Source organism: Rhinolophus hipposideros (assembly GCF_964194185.1).
Source record: "Rhinolophus hipposideros genome assembly, chromosome: 5".
Classification (NCBI taxonomy): domain Eukaryota; kingdom Metazoa; phylum Chordata; class Mammalia; order Chiroptera; family Rhinolophidae; genus Rhinolophus; species Rhinolophus hipposideros.
This window is the reverse complement of record NC_138051.1, coordinates 70360488-70384194: the sequence shown is the minus strand read 5'-3', so window position 1 is coordinate 70384194 and position 23707 is coordinate 70360488. Positions and strand designations below refer to the sequence as shown.

At 38.4% G+C, this 23707-nt stretch overlaps 1 protein-coding gene across 4 annotated transcripts in view; it reads left to right on the top strand.

The window, feature by feature from the left end:
- Positions 1 to 23707, top strand: part of PPP2R5E (protein phosphatase 2 regulatory subunit B'epsilon) — a 135044-nt gene that overhangs the window by 63522 nt on the left and 47815 nt on the right. For all 4 annotated transcript variants that reach the window (XM_081049106.1, XM_081049107.1, XM_081049109.1 and 1 more), the window contains exon 3: positions 10707 to 10903. In XM_081049106.1, the coding sequence (XP_080905232.1) occupies positions 10707 to 10903 (197 nt within the window). The remainder of the gene's footprint in view (positions 1 to 10706; positions 10904 to 23707) is intronic.

Here is a 23707-nt window from a genome sequence, read left to right as displayed (position 1 = left end):
TTTTATTGCACTGTTTTTGGTGGGAGAGGGTCATAGGTTAAGTGCTTGTGGAAAATCTGTAATTCCATTAATTTATGTCTTTACCTTATAACCACAGCATAAGTATAAATAGTCTTTCTGAAGGTTTTTCTTGCTCTTACTTTTGAATGGCCTTCAACAATGCCCATTCTCAGGCACACCCTGGAAGTTTGTTCTATTGATTCCTTTTTATCACATTATGATTTTATGATTTATTCCTTGTCTTACAGGCCAAATGCAGAAGATAATTATGGTTATTTAAGGGTTCTAAATAGATAGCCTTTGTTTAATTGAAGTTTGATATTATTAAAACAAAATTTCAACAGCATTTATAGAAACACTTCAGATTTATTTCAAAAACGGTTTTAAAATAATTTTGAAGACATGCCAAAAATAATAAATATAAGTATTTCCACACAGAAAATAATTTAATAACAGTTATACAATAGGGAATTGATTTCATATTGTATGTTGTAGATACTTGATAGATGTCTGTCAAATGAATGATAACTTTTTGTGAAAAGCACTTTCCACCCTACAAACAGCCTTTTCATTTAACCCTCACTCAACTCTATGAAGTACATTTTCTCAATTTTACAGGTAAGAAAACTAACACCCAGAAAAATAGCCATTTATATTGGACTATTGGACTATCAATAGTCCAGCGTTATCTAGTAAACAATAAAGGTGCAATTCTGGTTCAGAACCAGAGTCAAGGCTATAATCCTTACAGTGTTTCACAAGGCCCAAGATGATTTCCTGTAGCTACTTATCCCTTATACTTTTGGCGTATCCCCCCCATTGTCTTCTATGGCTCCAGCCACGCCACTAATTCAAGCTCCCTTCTGCCAGAGTCCCTTTACACTTGCTATGTCCTCTGCTTACTGTTTTACCCCAGACACTCTCTTAGCTGACTACCTCACCTCCTAAAAGATTGCTCAAATGCTATCTTCCAAGGTTAATATTCTATTTAAAATGTACCTTCCAACCCCAGCATGCTCAGTGCCCCTTGCCCTGCATACTGTGTTCCCCACAGCATATACCATATAATGTATTTATTATTTTTGGTTGCTATTATTTGTCTCTTCTTGCTAGAATGGAAGACTTTATGAGAGAAGGGATTTTTGTCTCTCTTTTTCATTGTGGTATCCCAGCAATGCCTGTACCTCAATGGATGTTAAAGAATGAATGAGTGAGTGAGTACAAAGGCCAAGCCCTTTTCACTAGACCGTCCCACTTTTCATTTATTAATGGTGAATTTGAGAAATGATTACATTATTTTTGCTATGGAGGGCATTTCCAAGTTATACTATGTCATTCGTGTTGTGTATTCATCTTCATTTTTAATTTTTTTTATATTTTTCTCTCATCTTTGAATACAAACCATTCTTTTATTTTTTAAAGGCAGCTCAATTTTTAATAAAGTGTTAGAAAGGCATTATTTTATTGAATATTGTTGGGGAGATAGTACCAAGAACTAAGGAACTGTGCATTCTTTTAGTTAGATTTTTGTCAAATAAGGTGGCTTTTTTTTCCATTCATAAATGTTGTATTATTAAAAACCATCCTAATTATTTATATTTATTTACTTCCAGCTTTTTTGAAATACAATGGACATATAACATTGTGTGAGATTAAGGTGTACAACTTGTTTATTTGATACACTTACATATGGCAAATGATTACCACTATAGCTTTAGCAAACACCACTATTTGGTCACACGATTGCCATTTCTTTTTTGTGATGAGGACATTTAAGATCTATTTTATTAGCAACTTTCAAGTATGTAATATAGTATTGTTAACTATAATCACTATGGTGTGCTTTAGATTCCCCCAAACTTACTCATCTTATAAATAGAAGTTGATACTCTTGGACCAGCATCTCCCTACTTCCTCCAACCTCAGCCCCTGGTAACCATTAGTCTTTGTTTCTATGAGTTTGGCTTATTTATTTATTTAATTTCTTTTAAGTATGTTTTTCCAGGACCCATCAGCTCCAAGTCAAGTAGTTGTTTCAATCTAGTTGTGGAGGGCGCAGCTCACAGTGTCCCACTGTGGGGATCGAACCAGCAACCTTGTTAAGAGCACTGCACTCTAACCAACTGAGCTAACCAGCCACCCGAGTTTGGCTCTTTTAGATTCCACACATAAGTAATACCATACAGTATTCGTCTTTCTCTATCTCATTTATTTCACTTAGCCCTTCCTAGTTTTTAAATTTGCATTTGTAGCATGGTATTATTAAAATATTAGGAACTAATTTATTAAATATGTTACATTAAACTTTTTTCTCTATTCTTCAGTATAAGTTTATTTCCAGAGGAATAAAGCTTTAGTTTACATGTGAAAATAACATTTAATATATACAATTTACTAACTCAGCTTGCGTTTATTATGTACCTACCAAATTCTAGAAACTTCTGCAGGGGGCTGGGTATTAAAAGATGAACAAGACGCATGATTCATTGGTTTTAAAAAAGAAGTCCTAGCATAATGTAAGCAAGTCCTTGAATGGAGGTACGTATAAAGTTTTATGGGAATTTTTATGTTATAGAATTTCTAGGGACTACATGGCAGCTGTGAAGTGAGATATTCCTATATTATTGTGGGTATATGATCATCTTCTCAGGTTTTACGGTCCTCTAAACACATTTGAAATTAGTACAGTCATTACAGCTAGAACTCTGTTACCCATGCTAATAGAAAAATGTTGGAAGAGGGAGTGATGTGACCCAGAGATTCCCAGATACAGGCCAGTGGAAAAGTTTTTACTGATACTGAGCAAAGTGAAAAATTAGTAGAAGAGAAGGCATGTGGAAGGAGAGAATATATGATGTGTGTATATAGGATTACCAAGCCTACTTGTTAAGGAAGAGTTGTCTTTTGTTCTGAGATTGTCTTTTTTCTTCTTTTATGATTCGAAAAGTCCTTTCTTTTTATGAAATTATAGTGAAAATAAATGGTGGCTAGTTATTATTTTAATGCCTTTACCTAAAAAATAGCAACCTGCTTTTTTTTCGGTAGTTTTAAAATTATGTAAATATGGTATGGGAAATCTTCAACAGAAGGAACCACTGAGAGACAGATACTTTAGAACACAGCATAACTCTCATAACTCTTGCATCCCACTCGCCATCCTTCCCACCTGCATAGCCCAGAATGCTTCAGGAATTCCTTGTGTTTAAAAGGCCCTGGTCTTTATCTTCCTGTTGTCTCCATCTTTGGAAATCAGCCCGTAGGCGATGAATTAATAATGGAGAGATTGACAGTGTCAGAGGCTTTGGTGGTTTCTGTCCTGTGGGTGAGCTTGGTGGCAGGAAAGTCATATACATCTATAATTAGGAATTGTTCAATTTTAACATATTTTATTTCTTGTCCTAACAAATTTCAATGACTGCCTTGCCATTGGAAGATAAAGCATGAAGGGTTGGAAATACTTATTGGGTGTGTGTGTGTGTGTGTGTGTGTGTGTGTGTGTATGTGTTCTGATTGGAACATAGTGTCAAAATACTGAGTCCTGAACCCTGTAATTTTGCTGCAGAAGTCACTAGTCTGCATTAGTGGTGACCTTTGGTTATAAATTGGAGAGTACGTGTTGGTGGGCTTTTGAGAAAGACGGACTGGAGAGAGCCATGAAAGAACAGTAATGCTGATTGTCCAAATTAGGAAGAATAATATATTATTATTTAAAACTGTAATTTACCCACCTACCGTTACTCACTAGTTTAAGGCTGATTTTATGCTATTTAAGTTTTTAAAACATGTAAATACTTGTAGAAAAGTTAATCAAAATTTCCATTACTTTAAGATTATACCTTTTCTTAAATAACTAACCATGACAATTTATACAGACCTCCAGTGGTGGTGGTGACTGTTACTTGCTATCATTTATCACATCGTCATCATTATTGTTACATATGAACTCTGGAGTGAGACGTCCTAGACTTCTGGGTTTGGATACCAGCTGCAGTCCTTACTAGTGGTAGATGTCAGGCAAAGGACTTAGCTAGCTGTTCTGGGCCCCAGTTTTTTCATATGAAATACGGGGGTGTTAATAGTGGCTACTCATAAGGTGTTCTGAGGATTAAAGGGGATAATGTACGTTAGGAGCTTAATGCAGTGCTTTGCAATAGTAAATGTTCATTATCTCTGTTGTTATTTTTATCTTGAAATACCAGTCCTGGCCTTTTCTGCCTTTCAGTTTGTTGTTTAATATTCACACCTTGGTCTTATCCTTTTGATACTATTTAATCTGTGTAGCCATTCTATGAGACATGTTCTTAACCTTTAAAAGAAGTGTATGCTAATAATCAGCAAAGTGTTTTTCTGTTTTTTTAATAGATTGGAAAGAGTTGTAAAGGCAGCCAACTCTATTCACTTATTTATAGCTGAGGCCAGGAAGGAACGCTTTCACTCTTGTAGATGCTTCCAGAGACCTTTCTTTGCTTGGAAATGGAAAGTTTTCACTGTTAGCTTTAAATAAACTGAGAAAGAATTTCAAAGGTGAAAGAGATGAAAGAAAGATGTTCAAGTTATTACTTTAAAAACAGCAGTTTTCAACAGTGGCCACTCATTGAAATCACTTGAGACGCTTTTTTACAAATACCCAATAGTGGAAGCACCATAACCACCACCACCACCATCATCAACAACAAATGTTTTTAAACCCACTACTTTAAATACAGTAATAAAGTAATTGGAATTGTTAAGTATTTAATACTTATTTTAGCTAACATGTTAGTTTATTATTTGCTTATTTACATGAAGTATCTGTATAATCATGTTATACTTGGGTACAGTTCGTAGGACATGAGGTCTAATTTTATTATTCAATTCATTATAAAGATTTATAAATATCTCCTTGTTTTGATGAAATATTGTTGGTTATATCTGATTTTTGGGGGGTGTCAAAAGCAATTTGTTAAAATAGAAGCATAGTTTTACTACCATGTTTCCCCGAAAATAAGACCTAGCCGGACAATCAGCTCTAATGCGTCTTTTGGAGCAAAAATTAACATAAGACCCAGTCTTATTTTACAATAATATAAGACCAGGTCTTTATGATGTGATATGATATGATATGATATATGATATGATATAATATGATAATACTGGTCTTATGTTCATTTGTGCTCCAAAGACGCATTAGAGCTTGTTGTCCGGCTAGGTCTTATTTTCGGGGAAATGGGGTAATAAAATAGGACTCTTTAAGTTTCCTGAAATATGTGCTACGAAAAGACTGCTGTCTGTATTTGTGTTTTGAAGTAAAGTTGGTGTCAGGAGTTTGGCAGACCACACGGACAGGCAACGAGACATTGTACCACGTGTGCTACCATGCCACACTTCAGTTCTTCAGGGCTAAGTAAGCTTAATACTTTAGTGCTAAGCTCTCCCTAGTACTGTGGGACTAGTTCTTGTAAATACAGGCACATATGTCTTGTGCAAATAAAATTCTCACTGACTTTGCTGAAATTCTGGAGGGTTTTATGTGAGGGACTGATGGCATACATGGATGGGGATTTGTATATCTTAAGGAAAGTTCTAAGGGATGAGGTGGAGGGGATCAAACACCACATTTACATGTTCAGTCTGTGTTGGTACCTTTATTTTTTGTGAGAGTTGGAGAAATGGATGTAAAAGGGCTGAGTAATATCTTAGGGCATTTTCAGGTGAAAAGCATTGTTAATTTAGAAAGATTTAATTTCAGATCTTTTTAATTGAAATAACTGGTTATAAATACTGTTCATTGGTGTTTCCAGTGCAAACATGACCATTTTTTAAGAAATACTTATTTACTGTAGTTCCACACACATTTTAGCAGACTGTAAATAAGTTACCAGCCCCAATTTTTTTCCAAACCAATCTGCCTTCTTCCTGTGATATTATGGCTAATAAATATAATGATGTGGGCCTTCTTTATTTATTTGGTTGGCATATTTGCAAGTGTGAATTTAACATTCTGATTTTCAACAACTTCAGTTGACTGTAATCCCAGAGCACCGAATCCAAAGGACACTGGGCTCATGTTTTATTTCTTTTACCTTTGCTACTTTTTGCTTTGCAAAGTCCTGACTCAGGCCCCCTGGGAAAGTGGGTTGATAATGCATCCATGATTCTATGCCCCAAACATTAGATGGTATGGAATAATGTGCGCGCATGCACACACATCCACGTGCACATGTGGTGGGGGTGGGTGCATGGGCTGTGGATATAATGTATATAATTCTTGTTTGTTCTTATTTACAAAGAGAATCTTTGTCTCCTAAGTGAACCTGCATCCTCCCTCTACTGTTGAATTCTGCGTCCATTTTTCCATTACTTGTGGCACTAGTAAATTTTAAAATTATTTAGATACGAGCACCTTGTAGGTGGGAGTAGTTGTTTTCTCTAGCTTATTGATGAAAGTTGATAGGAGGATGCTGGGAGATGGTAATAGAAAAGGCATATGGGAAAAAAGATTAATGCTGAAAAGGGAAGAGAATACAGTGAGAAATATAACTGCCAAGTGGATTTACCACTTATCTGGTGACTATATTCTTTTTTGGGGGGATGAGAAACATTTTCTGGAAATCAACTTAATTGTAAGGGTTGTTTCAGAGCAGTGGAATCTGACTTCATGGAATCTTATCAAGCTATGATAATTAGATCAGTTATTCTTCCCTTTAAACAAATAGTAACATAGGATGGATGGGTTGTTGTGCTAACGCCCTTCATGGTATTATGTAACCACTTATTGACTTCTCATTACTTATGGTTATGATTCTATAGGATCCCTCTCCTGGGCTCAGGGATAGCCTGTTGTAGGCCAGAGGTTTCCAGTGGAAGAGAGACGACGGCACACGTACCCATTTCCTGGTCTGCTTTGATTCTAAGATGACCTTGCATTTTTCTATTTTACATTTATTTCTAAATGGCTCTCTATTTTTTTTCTTCTTTAATCTAAGTTACTTCAGCAGTGTTTAGATTTTCAGGTGGCTTGGATTTGGAGTGGGTAGCTTCGAGTTGTTAAAATCTTATGTTGCTGCATTGTGGTAAAAAGGTACTGCCTGTCTGTTTTCTTCTTTTTGTCATCTATGAGATTTTCTTTATGGCCTAGTACCTGATATTTTTTTATAAATGTTTCTTTAAAAAGAATATTTGTATCTGCTTCTGGGACTGGTTCCATAGACGTTAAACTTTTATCTTTGAAACCTTCTGGACTATTCAGAAAGTGTTCCTTCTCTGATCCTGGCCTTCCTACCTTTTCACATTCTACCTTTTGTACTCCACTGGGAACTAGGGAGGTGAGGACAAAGAGGCCGGGAGCAGCATAGCTATGTGGGGCAATCCAAGGGCCAATAAGACAGAGCCCTTTTCTCAGACAATTAAGTTAGGGCATTCTTCAGCATGAATGAAAATTTTTTGTAAATTTGTTGCTGTAAAAGAATTGGCTCTGAGGAAACCTCTCCCTCTCTTTTTCATTTGGTCAGTCTTGATTACTTAAATTCTTTAAGAAGAAGAGATCATTTTAGAAGAATTTAGTCTGCGATAAAGGATAAAGCATAGCTTATTGCTACATACGTTAGTCTCTGGGGAATGGCTAGAGGTGTGAGTGAGAGAGAGAACGGCTTCAGCCTGATTCTCCATGAAAAGGTCATGTTGGAGTTAATTTGTTGATTTCTTTCTGCGTTCTTCCTCATCTCTTCTCTTTGCACGTACGTACTCTGTTCTATGGTATATGGTATTACTCTAACCCTTCACAGAGCTTGGATGTTGTACAGTGGTGAAGAGTCCAGGCTCTGGAGCTAGTCTGCCCGGGTTTGAATCCTGCCTCCACTGCTTATTAGCTCTATGACTGGGCCAGTCACTGAATCTCTCTGTGTCTTGGCTTTCTCATGTGTTAAATTGGGAGTAGTACCTACTGCATAGGGTTGTTGGGATTAAATGAGCTGTAATAATGTGGATGTGCTTAGAATGGTACCCAATAAATATATCCAATTGAATTCAATAAATGTAAGCTATTGTCATTATTCCATTAGGTAGGTAAGGAGCCTGCTTCACGTTTGTCTATGATAATACATCAATTTTGGATAAATAAAGACCTAACTACCTAACATAAAAAAATGCACTAAATGTTAACTGCCTGAGTTTTTTAAATAGCCAAATATATGAATCTCTTGAGTATTTATTGCAGTGACTGCAAAGATTAATTGTTGTTGTCACTGCTTAAATACAGTTTCCTTTTTTGAGGAAAGGTTATCATTTGTAGATGTTTTCATAATTAATATGTGCCAAGTTACAGAGTTCTTCATGGTCTGGTTTTTAAGATTTATTAAAGTTACCATATTAAAATAGGAGTAATTAAAATTTCTCCTGAAAATTTTAACTTTAATGTAACATTAATAAGCTTTTTCTTCTTCTGTATACAGCATCAAAACTTCATTCAGCTTCCCATATAGGGTCTGATTTAACGTAGAAGACTTTAGTCATTAACCGTGATGTTCCTGTGCGTGTAATTAGCCATTGGTTAAGGATATAGATATAGTCATGTTCATAAGCAGCCCCGTTTAGTTTTTATTGATTTCCTTATTTTAAACAGTGCAGCAAGTAACAATTAAAGAGGAAGTTTGATCTGACTGAATTTAGTGCTTCTAGTCTAAAGCTAGATCTTTTGAAAGTGGGTAAGTCTAGGGGCATAGACTGAGACATATCTCATGGCTTAACTCAAATCCCGTTAGGCCTTGGGGGACCTATGGGGGTAAGAGGGGAAACTCATTGGTTAGGAACAATTTCTAAATTTATAACTTGGTTTTTTTTCCCCCCTCAAAGATTTTATTGGAGAAGGGGAACAGGCTTTTATTGGGGAACAGTGTGCACTTCCAGGATTTTTTTCAAGTCAAGTTGTTGTCCTTTCCATCGTAGTTGTGGAGAGTACAGTTCAGCTCCAGGTCCAGTTGCCGTTGCTAGTTGCCGTTGTTAGTTGCCGTTGTTAGTTGCAGGGGACACAGCCCACCATCCCTTGCGGGAGTTGAACCGGCAACTTTGTGGTTGAGAGGACGCACTCCAACCGCCTGAGCCACTGGGCTGGCCCTTATAACTTGTTTTTGCTGAGAGTAGCAGTGATGCTATATACCTTCAAAAATAATTGACTACTTCTTGTTCCCTTCCATCTGGTAGAGAAATCCTATGCTTTCAGTATCCTATCCATTTTCATTTAGGCTTACTCTAAAGTTGATGTCAACATAGGCAGTGTTTGGGGGGGGAGGGGGTATTACCCATGAGGTCCTGGGTACCGGGGCTAGCACTTGGGTTGTGGGATGTGAGGAGTCATGTGGGCTTGTGGAGAGGAGTCATGTGGACCCTGTGAATAGAAGCCTAGCCCTCACTCTCTTCCCTGGGGCTGCTGGTGGCTGTAAGATGGGTGCTGTTAACTGTTGAATTTACCTCCACCGACCAGGTAGCCCGTTTTGATGCCACTATAAAGCATTTACTGGAGGCTGACAACTAAGGGTGTTTGCAAGTGACTGGCCAAACATTGTTAAAGTCCTTCTTGAATAGTACAAAGGGAATATGAGAGTGTGGTTAGAGCCCCGGGCACGGTGCCCAGCTCCATAACTCATTCATCGTGGGACCTCAGTGATGGCTCTATTTTTCTTTTTGCAAAATAGAGAATAATAATATAATGCCACCTGCTTACCTCTAAGACTGTTTTGATGATTAATGAGTTAATTGCCTTGGATGAAAGCAGCTAAGCTTACGCTGGTCATAACTGCATTGCCTTTCTAGAGAAGCTCCAGTTTGGGGGATAAAATAGTGGAAAGAAGATAGCAATGGAACTGCTATCTACAACTTAGTCGGCGTGTTTCAAGTTTAACTGTAGATCAAGTTTCCATTCTAGCTGGGGATTTTAACCTAAAATTTCTACATATTTTTTAGAAATGACACCAAACCAAATGCTTGACCTGCTGTTTGTGAGAAAAGAACAGATATTTATTCTGAGAACATATTAATGATGTTAGTGGTTTTCTCCCACTGTAATGGAAGCAGATGTGTCAAAAGAGAGAGCATAGATTTAAGTAGAGATTGCTCTTATTGTCCCGTTACTGATGTGCTCTTTTGAGAGAGTTGGTATTATTTCATTTTGTTGATTTTTCACGTTTCTTTGACAATGAAACCTTATAGATATCAAGCCAAAACAAAACCAAAAATATAAACACACACACACAGAACAGTTGCTTTAAATACCAAGGATGTCAGCATGAAATTAAAATGAATCGACTGACATTTCTGCTTTGAAATTTTTTAGTAAAACTGATTTAAGCCAGCAGTGAAAACTTCTAGCTTTTACCTTATAATGGGAAATTTGACCTTTTTCGGTGTTTTTGGCTTAAGGATGTTGACATTGGGGTGTTTTTGGTTAAAATTTGCTTCAACTCTCTAATGGCTCTTGGGATTTTGGCCAGTCTTTGGTTGTGGAATAGCAATGCTGTCAATTCTGATGGTACCATGTAGTTTTCAAAGACAAGGTCTGAAGTAGTGGATATGGTATCCCCTCCTGCCCATGTGTAACTGTTAAAAAAAAAACAAAACACGGTTGTCATGTGATTCTTATTTTTTTGAGCTTGCTTTTGAAGTAACTTTCACAGAGAATTCCTGTTACCTAGAAATTGATGACAGACTTACACCATTTCCTTTTTTTTTCTTAGACGTTCCATCCTCAGAGCAGCCTGAACTGTTCCTAAAGAAACTTCAGCAGTGCTGTGTCATTTTTGACTTCATGGACACGCTATCTGATCTTAAAATGAAAGAATACAAGCGCTCCACTCTTAATGAGCTGGTGGACTACATTACAATAAGCAGAGGCTGTTTGACAGAGCAGACTTACCCTGAAGTAGTTAGAATGGTGAGTTTCTTTTTTTCGCCGCGGACACTTTTAAGCACCTTCCATAGCGACTCACAGGTGTATTTATTGCAGAGTCAGGTCACTGGCGGTCACCTCCACAAAAGAGAGCCAACCTCCTGAGAGCTAAGCACAAATAGTCGGCACAGTACTAGAATTTGAAGAGCATTCTTTCATGAGAATTCAAATCCAGAACTTTTCATCTACAACAGTATTGGAGAAATCAATGACTTCAAACTATGAAGCCAAGATTGCCAGGGTATTATTATTGGATTTCTGGCACTGGGAAAAGAACAGACACAGGAGAATCAACGAAAGTTTTAGATCTGTGTTTGAAAAGTATTCTAGCCAGTTGGATGTCCTGATTTTTTTTCTTTCCTATTCATTGTGGTATATTAGAAATGGCTTTAAGCTTAATAAAATTGTGATATATAGAATCTAGTTAAAGCCTCTCGTGGCTTCATTAAGCTAATCATTCTGTATCATCTTGAAATCGGGGTGATGTCTTGAACAGTTTTTGCACTTTGTGTGATCGTTAGGAGTTAAGAGAAGAAACATTATTAGCATAATGCAAGTAATTGTGTTCTTATTGTGTCAATAATTATATTAGTTTTTCAAAAGCTGAGCCAAAATATAGTTTTCTGTTAGATTTCTGGGGGAGGATTGCCTTTCTTGGCATCCTAGAAGATCTTGGATCTGTAGAGTGCATTCTATTTGGGGGTGGGGGGTGGGGCAGGGTAGGGGCTGGTTTACTAACTGGTGAAATTGTGTTGCAGAGATGCAAAAGGGTCAGTGCATATTATCATAACTTGAGAAACTGTGACTGATATGTGAAGGTCATTTCAAAACAAAATTCAATATGTTTCTCAGATCTATATCTGCGTGTATATTATATTTTTGTTAATTTACAGGAATATAGTATAGAATGTTTCGTAGTTATCTATTAACGTTGTGGCTCTTGAGCAGTGGTTCTCAACCAAGTGCACTTTTGCTTCCCAGGGCACTTTGACAATGTCTAAGAGACATTTTTGGTAGTCACAACTAAGGGTGGGAGGGGGAGTGCTACCAGCTTCTAGTGGAGAGAGGCCAGAGATGCTTCTAAACATCTACGACGCACAAGACAGCTCCACCAACAAAGCATTCATTACCTGGCTCTAATTGTCAATAGTGCCGCTGTTGAGAAACCCTGCTCTAGAGTTTGCATGCTGCCTCTTAACCTGATACGTAGCATCTTCTCCAGTCCACCTGCCTTCTGCAGAGGATGGTCCCTTGGTTTTAACTTCCTCGTATCCTTAGCCAACAGAGGCATCCACTGTTTATAACTTCCTTCTACATCTTTCCATGGATAGTCCATGAAAATGTCAGCATATACAAGCGTATATGTATAAATACTGTTTTTTGTAAACACAAATGATGGCATAGTATACACACTCTCTGTACCTTGCTTTTTTCACTTATCAATATATAATATATATCAGTACATATAAAACGGTCAGTCAGTCTTATAGCTGCAAAATATTTCATTGTCTGGATGTACTCTAATTTATTTAACCAGTATCCTGTGACTATTCTTGTATAGACATCTGTATGCATCTGTATAGATGTGTGAGAACATCTATATATTTGCTGATTTGTTTTTAATAGCCTTTCTTTCCCCCGCTGTTTCTGGACCTTAATGTATTCCCTGCCTCCCCCCCCCCCCCCCCCGGTCACTAATTCACTTTCTTCCTTTCCTTTCAAGACCTGGCTTAATGTGCTATCAGTTCCTGAAAAGCCCAGAGTTTTTTCCTTCCTTCAGTTTCTCAGCTTCTTGGCAGCTCCTCCTTTTAGGTTGGGTTGATTTTTCAGCAAATTTGTTCATTTGCTGCTTTTTAAAAATCCTTTCACATATTTGTCTGATTTTTCTCAGTAGACTCTAAGCACTTCTAGGCAGGAGCTATGCTCTGCACATCTCTGTGGCCCCATAATGCCACCTAGCCCAGGCTTACCTCGACTTGGTTGAATGAGTAAATGAATTTCCTTTTGAAATATGAGCATTTCAGGCTCTCAAGTCATGATTAAGATATTGAATGTCATTGGATTCTACTCAGTTTTTAAACCAAATGTTTGGAAAAATCCCAAAATTCTTAGAACCAGCTTGGTCCAAAACCAGCTTTGGTTTATTAAAGGAGACCATTTTCTCCTCCTTTACCACCTCCCTCCACCCCACCACACCCGCGTCCCACCTTGCCAAAAAAATTTTTAAGAAGATTTCTGTCAGTAGTGGTGAATGTGTATTTAAAGTATACTTGAGGCCTACCTTAGGAGGTGTTGAATTTGTAGCATGCATGGTATTCTAGGGCATTAGAAAATTAGCTTTGTAGGTGGTAGTTTATGGTTCTCAAAGGTGTAATTTATTTTTCACATATTATGATTTGTGAAATTGCTAACTACTAATTTGATGTGGTTGGTTCTTCAACTACTCAGGGCATTTACAGAGGAGGAGGTAGTGTGGTAGAGTAGAAAGGACTTTGGAACCACATAAACCTGGTTCAAGCACCAGCTCTGGCCACACTTACTCTGTCACCTTAGATGGAGCCCTCCATCTTTGGGGCCCTCAGTTTTCATGTGGGGCTAAGAGGTACGTAGGATTGGGAGGAAGTTGGCCATAGTCCCTCTTACCCTGTGCCATGAATAGTCCACCAAAGTAAAATTCTTGTGCTTTGTTTGTATATCAAGGTTCCCACCACCTCAAATATACATTACATACAACCTAGTAAGCAGAGTGCTTACCACCCTATAAGCAGGGTTGGAACCAAGTTCCCACTTGGTGCCCTCTGCTCCCTTCCATTTTGCCACCTCTGAGCACCTTGTACATAGAAATTTTGGTGCTGCTACTGCTCACTTTCCTTGTGTGTCATACCTGCCTTTAGGTATTTTGTGGGAATTTGCGATGATGTTTGAAGCTTTTAGAACAGTCCTAACACATGGCTGACATTCAGTCAATATTGTAATATTATCATTGTGTTTTGGTAATTTTCTCAGTGGATACTTGATTTTACAATCATTGGTGGATCCCAGAGTTCCTGTTTGTGGACTTAAAATGCTCTGCCAGCTAGATATGTTGTACCCCGTTATCTCAGTTGTTCTCAAATTCTCTAATTCCAAGATGACCCTACCTGTTGAACACTCCTCACCTAGTCCTCTTTCCTGTTACTGTAAAATGAAACTGCTTCATTAGGATCAGTGAAGGAAATGGCAGTGCTTTTAATGAAATATCAATGAAGCGATAGTGAAGTTTTACAAACCAGGACAAGTAATGACTTATGACATGTTCTGGTATCAGCAATATTACCAAAAGCTTTTGATCCAACCTGGTGTGACCTGTACTTTGAGAGTGGCTATTCCTGTTAGGAGAAGGAAAGAATGGCAGATAAAAATAATCTATGAGTTGTGGAAGCCATTTTTAGCATTTAAATGAAGTCTGGATACCACCTACACGCTGCTAGAATTAAGAAAGAAAAATAACTCTTTATGTGTAAACAAAATAAACAATATAGCACCTAACTTACCTGAGGAGTAGTGTGGGGTAGTGGAAAGTACCCTAGACACAGACTGTGGAAAGCCACTGTCCTCGTTGTTTACTGTCCACTTAACTAGTGGTGAGATCTTGGGTAAGTATTTCCTCTCGAAGCCCCACTTTCTTCTGTTATAAATGGAGGGACTTCTGGTGATTTTTCACATCCTCTAGCACTGAAAACTACCAACTTTCTCGGTCAGCACAGTCTAAGAAATTCAGAATGGGTTCTGCCATTCTTAAAGTTTACAAACCTTTGTCCAAAGTAGTTGCTTAGGTAAGTGGTTTGTTGCATGTATTTCTCCTGGGGTCATCTGATGGAAAAATGAACAGCAGGACTTCTAGTTCGTTTAGCTTTGGCATGTTCTGCTTTGTATCTTCTCAAGTGTCAGGCTTCTGTCCTTGAGTCAGTATTTTTACCACATTATGCTCATGTTTTCTTTTTTATTCTGTTGCTATGCATCCATTTGAAAGATTTCTTAGAATTTCTGGCTCTCCCAGTAATCTTGTGTTAATTTTTTTTATTCAAACTCAAACACTGTGTATTTTATATTCTTTATATTCACATATCTTTCTTTTCGAAAATGTCTCAGAGATACTTCAGATGTGAGAGATGAAATCTCTCTGGTGAAGACATTGGTTTAGTTAACTGCAGATAATGTTTATTGAATGACTTAGAACCACACTTTTACATTTTGATGATAAAAAAGGCACGACCCTGCTCTGTCAACAAACTCACAATCAGGTAGAGAGGATACTCGTGTGAACAAATAATAAGATAATGTCATATGTGCATTAATAGAAGTATGTACAGGCGAGGAAGGAGTAGAGAAAGGGTGATAAATCGGAAGTAGGTAGGGGTGGTCAAGGAAGGCTTTACAAAGTGAGTAAAGCCTCAGTAGGATGTTAAAGGTGAATACGCGTTTTCCATGTGGCTGAAATAGTGTTGAAATGAGAAAGAGAACTACGTGATGCAAAGGAATTCTCCAACACAATAGATTCAGAGAAACACAAATAGTGCTGTGTTGTTCCAGCAGAGAGGGACAGAATGAGTTCGGGAATGTGAGGAGGTGAATGGTGGCAATTGAAGATGTAGATGTGAGCCAGATCTTGAAAACACCTCACAATGGGTAACCATTGAAAAGTTTTAAGCAGTTGCGTGACGTGATCAGATTTGTATTGTAATGGCAGCAGGTCAGATAGATTGGAAGGGGCTGAAATTGAAGACAGAGAGGACACTGTTATGGGACCACTGTACTAGAGAAGTTGTGGGGGGCCTAAACCAAGCACAGGTGTGGAAATAGAAAAGGAGAGGAAAGGATGGCATCTGAGACTCAAGAGATAAAATGAAGCCACTTTGCATTTGTGTGGATGTTTGTAGTGTGAGAGAGGAAGGGGTCTAGGATAGCTTTGGGAATGAGGTAATTTGTCGTACTGCTGTTTGAGGAAGGTACAGCAGGAGGAAGAACAGGTTTTGGGTGGAGACTGAGGAAATGATTTTTGATGTGTTAACTTTAAGGTATGGGAGACCTAGATATGGAAAGCTGAAGATAGAGATTGGTAATTATCTGCATGGGAGTAGGGCAGGGAGAAAAAGAAGTGATGGGATTCCAGGTGGTACCAGGGAATTGTGCATTATCCGTACAGTGGTACAGGTGGGAGCCAGTGGGTTGAGGAGTGCGTGAAATAGGAGGATGTTGAGATGATTACCATAGATAATGATTGCACGTACAGTGGTGCAATCTTGAGTGTACTCTTTTGATTAGAGTACAATGCTGTCACTTCTCTCCTGCAGAAAGTATACCTTGTCGCATTTGTTGCTTGCTGTTATTATTTTCATATTTTGTTTTTATGACTTGGCTTTTCTTGGTTTCAAAGTCTGCCCCACTCCTAACCTATGGTTACAGCTCTCTGTACCTCAAATTATAGAATATGAATTTTCCAAAGCTAATATAATTTTAAGATAAAATATGTTGAACAATTTTTTCGTCTTTTCTATTGAAGTCTTTCCTGGGGTCCTTTATATTGTTTCTTGGCCACCACTAACTTTTTTTCCCCTACTCAAATTATACCCTGTCATTGGGTTATCTGAGTGCTTTATCTTTTGTACATTCTTTGATTTAACTGGAAATCACAGCTCTGGTTATCCTCTCAATAGAATAATATGGTTTTTTAGAAAATTATGAAGTTGTAATGAAGGGTCTCAGAGTCTGCCTACACAGACACTTAGAGGAGTGCTTTGTTAATGTCACTACATACTCAGTTGGCTGAAAGACAGAGTTTCTTTTCATACAATAACAACTATCTAAAAGTAGCCTTGGGAACGATAGTTACCAGGGGGGAATATGAAATTTCCATTTTTCATCTTCCTACATTTGATAAGGAATATAACTACACAACCTGGCCAGAATTTGCCTTGGAGGTGACTCTTCAGACCCAATGGAGATAAGATGTGAGCCTTTGAGGGGGGTTGCAAAGCGGTGGAGGTGGACTGCTTACACGATTGGAAATACAAATACTGGAAGAGAATGGAGTGGTATCTGAGAAAGGCATTTGGGAACTGAAGTTACTGGTAAATTTTGAGGATAGGGACCTGAGAAGTAAATTAGGAAGTAAAGAATTCCTTGGTACTTAGAAAATAATTGAAGGTTATGATAATAAAGATTACCAAAGACATTTTTAGAATGAAATCAGAAAGAATTCACTGCTCAATGTTAGGAGCAGATTGTTATCATTTGTAATTTACCAGAGGGTGGAGAAACTGGCAGGCCTTTTGTGCTTTTCTTGATTACCATCTTTAACTATCTGTGCTTCTTTAGTTAATGCTCATTTAACAGTATTCATTTAGCATCATAGGGTGTCCACAGATTGGTTTTCATGGGGTCAGTGGACTCTCTGATGTTGACTGCAAAATCTTGTGTGTTTTTGTTGTAAAAGACTTGTAGTTTTTGATTAAATGTTCAAAGATATATTGGACTTCAAAATGGTTTAAGCTTGATTTTTACCACGTGTGCAGTGTTCTACTGGATGCTGCTCTGTTGGAAAATATAGGATAAGATTGAAAAGGAGCAGGGACTTCCCATTTATGACAGTAACCAAAGAGGAAAAATGAAGTTGTTAGAATGGTTTCACCAAAGAAGCCCACTGAGTCTGGAGTTTTCTCTGTGGCAAGGTTTCTGGTAGTGAACTCAATCCTTAAATACATGTCTGACTTTTCAGATTTTCTATTTCATCTTGTGTCAGTTTTGGTAGGTTGTCAACAATAATTACATAGTTTAGAGTTGCAGTCAAATACTTAATCCTGAGATTCTTCACAAAGGTGTGTACTAATGATCCTTAACCCTTTTTGCTGCCCTACAACTCCCTCCCAGGATGTAAGTGCATGGTGATGTGGGGGGATGGGTGGGCGAGAGGAGCTCAGGATGAGGGGTGTGTCATTCAAAACTCTGTTCCACCCAAACTACAGTCCTTGAGATGATCCTGTCCCCCACGTCCATGTGCTGCCTCCATTCCTCTTCTCTCTGTCCCACCATTAGAAGCAGGCAAGCTCTGTCAGCAGATAGGGCATCCTTGAGTTGCTTGGTTAGCCTGAATTTGCAGCGAGGGAGTTAGATGATTGGAACATCCCTCTATCCCCATGATTGCCCCTAATTCTTGGAAGCACTTATGTGTGTACAGCCCATTTTTCCTTATTGTTGTCTTTCCTGGATTGGTGGTACAGATAGGCAGACCTGGGCCTAGTCCCGCCACTTACTTAGCTGTGATCTTAGATGAATCTTAACCCTCTTACGCTTGTTACCCCATTGTAACCTTATGAGGTTGTTGTAATGCCATTATTATCATCGTTTCTCGTGGTATACCACCTCCACCGCTTCTGCTAGACTTACCTTTTAGATGGATTAGTCAGTTTTCCTAGTTGTAATGAAGTCTTGCTAGCCTGACAGCTTTTTTGTCACTTTAAGATGACTTTCCATATCTTTTTTCCTGACTGTTGGTTTTAAAAGTAATTGTCTCTGGGAAATTTTATTTTCAGTTCTTTTTTTTTGGAGGACTCTGTATGTAAATCTGCATGTGTTAGTGTGTATAATTATATGTATATGTATATATACTGTCCTTAGTTAACCTAAATGAACATTTTCTTTATATACTTGAATATTCGTGTCCATACTACATTAATAATTTACCATTTCTCTCCTGCAAACATTCTCTCTTAAGGAATCTTGACAGGGATTTTACTGTGTTTAGTTTTTATTCAAATGTGCTAAGGAGCCAGCTTTTACTCAGGAAGCAACTGAGCTTCTCATGATTGCTATTTGGTTCATTTACAAGCTGTCCTTCTGGCTTAACTGCTTTACAGATCGTTCAGTTTTCAATGTACTTAAAATTGACAGCTGTGACTTGTCTAGTGCTGATCTATCCAATACTATCATCTCACTATAAGGAGAATACTTCTACTCGTCCCCTCGCTCCTCCAAGCTGGCAGGATACGTTATAGTACTGCATTCAAGTTTCTTTTTTCTCTCACCTTTTAATTTAAACTTGAGACTGAAATTATGGTTATAGGTATAAGGACTTCTGAAAAATCCATCAAGAAAATGGATGATAAAATGGTTGGGAAATATTGCCTCTGGTGGGTCCTGGGTAATTTAGCACTTGGTGCGAGTGTATATGGTTCAGCTGTCTCTGTACTGAGGCGAGACAGAAATGAGTGGGACTTATTGGTTGATTGTCTAAGGAGAGAGCTGGTTACATTACAGTGGTGCATTATTAGCAGGAAAAAAAATATCACGGAGAAAAGATGTGTCCTCAATGTGGAATTCTCAGAGACAGTAATGCTTGAGGCAAGAATTTGGCAAGAAAAAAATGAGCAGGTCATTTCCAGGAGGTAGTTGGCTACTAACCAATGTGAAAAGCCAAATTTGATCTGTACATGAAAACAAGAAATATGCTATCCAGTGACTTCTGCAGAGGAAGTTGCCTCTGGAAAGTAAGGATAAGATAAAGGACTTTTAGAGTAAAAATGTCATTATAGTGATGAACAGAGAATGGTGCGGGTTGGCTGAGCAGTGGAGAAGGGAAAACTGCAAAGACCAGAGCCTAAGGCAGCAGGCAGATCCTGGGCAAGGAGAAGCATAGCCAGGAGAGTAGGGGTGACACATAGAAGAGGGGATGTTTCTGAATAAAAAATAGGACTGCTTATAACTCTTTAGTAAGTTGGAGAACGGGTTTATTTTTTAATACAATGGATAAGCAGCCTATATTGGAGAATGTTTCCTAACCCTTCAGCATGTAGGTAACAAACGGAGTAGGGGCTGGACAGATAGTGTTAGGTACTAAATGGGCTGCTTTGAAATGCTGTGGCATTTCCCTTTCTGAAGAAGTCAAGGCCTTTGTGAGAATAGGGTAGAATAATCTGGAATAATGTAGGCCTCTTTCTTTTTGTGGAATTTTTGGCTTTTTCTTCTATAAAAGAAAATTTTTGTTAAGCTTGGACAAGGTCTGGAAAATTGAGTTTTGTATTTGTACTGATACTAGGTACTAAGTGGGGAGTCCATTATGTCCTATTCTGGAAAGTGGGAGCAGTTGTTTGAGGGGTAAATTAATCGGGAGGCAATGATCTAAATGCACATTTAAAATAGAAGCTAACAGGGTTGGTGGGCAGTTCCTTTTTCTGGAGCCCTCTCTTGGTTTCTTTCTGAGGAACTTACATCCACACTCCTGCGCCCCGCCTCCCCCCATGAGGCCGACATGCCTCACTGAGGCCTGTGAGAGAGGGCTATCCCTCCCTTGTAGTGGCCTAGTTATGAAGCAGCACTAGCACCTAAGGAGCAATGTTAATCTATGAGTATGGTCAGATGTCTTCAGGTGTGGTTTTGTTTTCATTATTCACCAACTAGCTTAGGGCTTTGTTTTACTAATGAATGGTCACAGAGACACAGAGAGACATATACACCTACACAGAGCAGGGGACAGTGGCAGTTTTGGTTTTGTTTCCTGATTGTTTTTACTGATTTCAAATAAAAACCTGTATTCAATAGCCAGAAACGTACATCAGGAGCCTCAAGTGGTGTGTGTGTGTTTGTGTGTATTTAAATTCAGAATACAAGAGGTTTAATTTTTCTTTTAGCATTAGCTAATTCTGAACCATAAAGTGGTCAAAGCAGGTGTTAGAATATGTGTTCTCAAAAAAGCTGTGTGATGTTATTGTTTTATCAACTTGTGCACTTTGGTTCTTACAGATATCACTTAGTTCACCAATTTTAGTACTTTTGGGGGATTTAGGACCCATAGTCCACGCACGAGGAAATGTAGCCAAAACCTGGTGTCATAGGCCAGCCTGTGTGGGGCCTGAGTGCTCGATGCGAGCGCCGGCAGGGTGAGGGCCTGCTCTGTGTTTATACATAGTAAGCACTATGCCTATTGCAGTGTTTACACCTCTATTTTTGGATTCCAAGATTTAATATCAACAATCTTCACTTTTGGATTCACTGCTACATTTCCAATTTTGGAGACGGTGCAATATTGTTGTCTGTGTGTGAAGTATTATTTCCCAACAATGATTTTATGTGAGGGTAACAGACTCTAGAGAGAATTAATTTAACGTTACTGTCACCATTTCAGCAGGTAAAACATCTCTTATTTTAAGCAAATTTAATCTTGAAATAGAAGCCTAATGGGAGTGGAGGGTTCATGGTTGGAATTTGTGGGTAATAAGGTGGGGAGGTAGAGATGGGTCTAGATTACAGAGGTTTTTGGCAAGCTGTGGAGGTTAGACTTAATCTTGTATTGTAGACATAGACAGCAAGCAGGGAGTTGCTACGATTTTTGAACAGGAGGTGGAATGTAAATGATATTCTTTTTCTTTAGCCCCCACAAAGAAAGTCTGTGCCCTCTGCCAGCTCCTTTAAGGATGTTTTGGCTGTGAGATTTAACCCAGATGGCCAATGGCAGAGGGTTGATGTCCTAATCTTGTCAGATGATGCCAAAGGAAGAGGAAATGGAGAGGAATATGTAAAGGAACTCCCCATCTCCTGTATTTTTTCCATGTGCTTATCAAAAAAAAAAAGGAAACCAGAGGAAAAAACTCACCCATAGTTTCGTTATTTAAATTTAATCGTTCACATTTTGGCCAGTTTCCTCCTAATCTTATTTTTTAATGAGATTTTCCACTTAAATTAAAAAAAAATTATATATACTTAATATGCAATAGACACATCAGTTTTTTGGCTTAGATAAAATAATGTTTATTATTTCACATTTCGAAAACCCACAGAAAGAGTAATTCTAGTGTTATTAGTTCATTCAGTGGCATGATGAAGTCATCAAAAGTCTGGGTTCATTCCTTTTTCCTCTCTGTCACCTTCAGCATGTTGCTTTTGTTCTCTTCATGCTCGCAAGTTGACTGAACCAGCTCCACAAATGGCATTTTCAAACAAAAGTTCTGCAGGCAGTAAAACAGGAGTTTTTCTGTCTTAACATGGTTTACTAAAAGAGTGAGAGGACTTTTCTGGAGGTCATCAGGCATCTCCTCCTGTGCCATTTGCCAGAATTGCATCTCATGCCCTTGCTCATCTCTTGGTGAAAGGAAGATTGGCTTAAACCAGTTTTAATTCACCCAAAGTGGTTGGAGAGAGACCTTACCTCCTTGAAAGGATTTATTGGATTAGAGTGGAATGAAACTGGGTTAACCAGGAAGTTGGGAAATAGCTGTTGAGTGAGGAAAAAAACACATCATTCTAATGGTTGCCTAATATACCATTATATGGATATACATCATTGCTTACTAAGCTATTTTCCCAATTTGGGACATTTAAATTGTTTCCAAATTTCCACTATTAAAATTAACAACGACGATGAGCAACAATGAGACGGTGAGAAGGAATAAATAACATGTCTTGTTGATAAGTTGCATAAAGCAGATAAAGGAGAGGAAGAGTTAAAGAAAACTCCAAAGGGTGAGACAGATTGGGAAGGTGAGAAGAGAATTCTCTTTTACGGGGACGAGGAGGTCATTGAGGATGAGATTGGTTTTGACTGGATTCAGTTTGAGATCTAGTGAGATGTCAGAACTGCTCTGTATGTAACTAGAAGTACAGAATTAAAACATCTGTGTGGCCTGGAAACAGAAATCACAACAGAAAAGATGACAACTGATTATTGAGAAGAGAGCATCATGCCAAGGAATTCACCTTGCTCTGCCTTGAGTTCTAGTGCTGGTTGTTTTTGAAATTTGTTTACTTGTTCATTGGGTGACATGATGACTCTGAGACATTTGTTTGATGTCTGTATTCAGTATCCCAATGTCCAGAATGTGCTTTTGTTTTACGCTTTCTCATTCTGAGAAAGAATACTGAAGTGGGAATCTCTCACTTTACCTTGGCTAAGGTTAGAGCAGCTGCCATTTGGTTTTCTTGGATTCTTTCCCACTAAAACGGGATTGATATAGTCGCATAAGAAAATAAAATTATTTGAATTAGCGTGATTTCCTGGAGAATGGAAGAAATAACATAATAGAAAATAATCACTAACTTTTGAGTAAGTAGCGGGAATTGAATGCATGTGTTTACTTCCTTTACTTCTTGAAATTACACAAAGAATACTGAAAAGAAATAAAATTCACAAGAGCAAAGCGAAATGCAGAGGAGATCTCAGAATCAACATTTTGGAAACTAGAAAGTTAGTGAACTGGTGGTCTCTGCCGTGGCTGATCACATAAAGCTGAACCCTAAGTAGCAGCAAGGAAAGTCCGGAAGTAGCCAACACATACCACATTAACTCCAGAAAGGTTTAGAAAGATAACTTACAAAGTAAAGGTGCATGGGGGCAAAAGCAGGAGACTTGGTGGAAAGTTTATATTAAGAAGTACCTGGAACTCTTGATCCTATCCCACTCCCCCAACACCAGCCAGACACGTGACTGCTTATCCAAATCCCAGCAAAAAATGGAAGAAGGTTTAGTCTATGGAGAGGCTCAACTGGAGGGGGACTCATTAGGCCCAGCTGAGAGCAGTGGGCACCTTTCTGAAAGTAGGGGAGCACATTGAATGGGAATGTCCTCTACCGCAGCCCACCACTGCTCCCAGATCCCTTGTCTCTACTCAGGAGATCGATGATTCTTCTGGAGAGGAAAAGACCCAAAGGCACCAATTAAAGGAGAGTGCCTAGAGGGGTGAAAGTTAATGGTGGTGAGGAGATAGCCCAGCCAGTCTCAGTACAGGCAAACCCACTACTCAGTGCCGCCCTCTCATACAG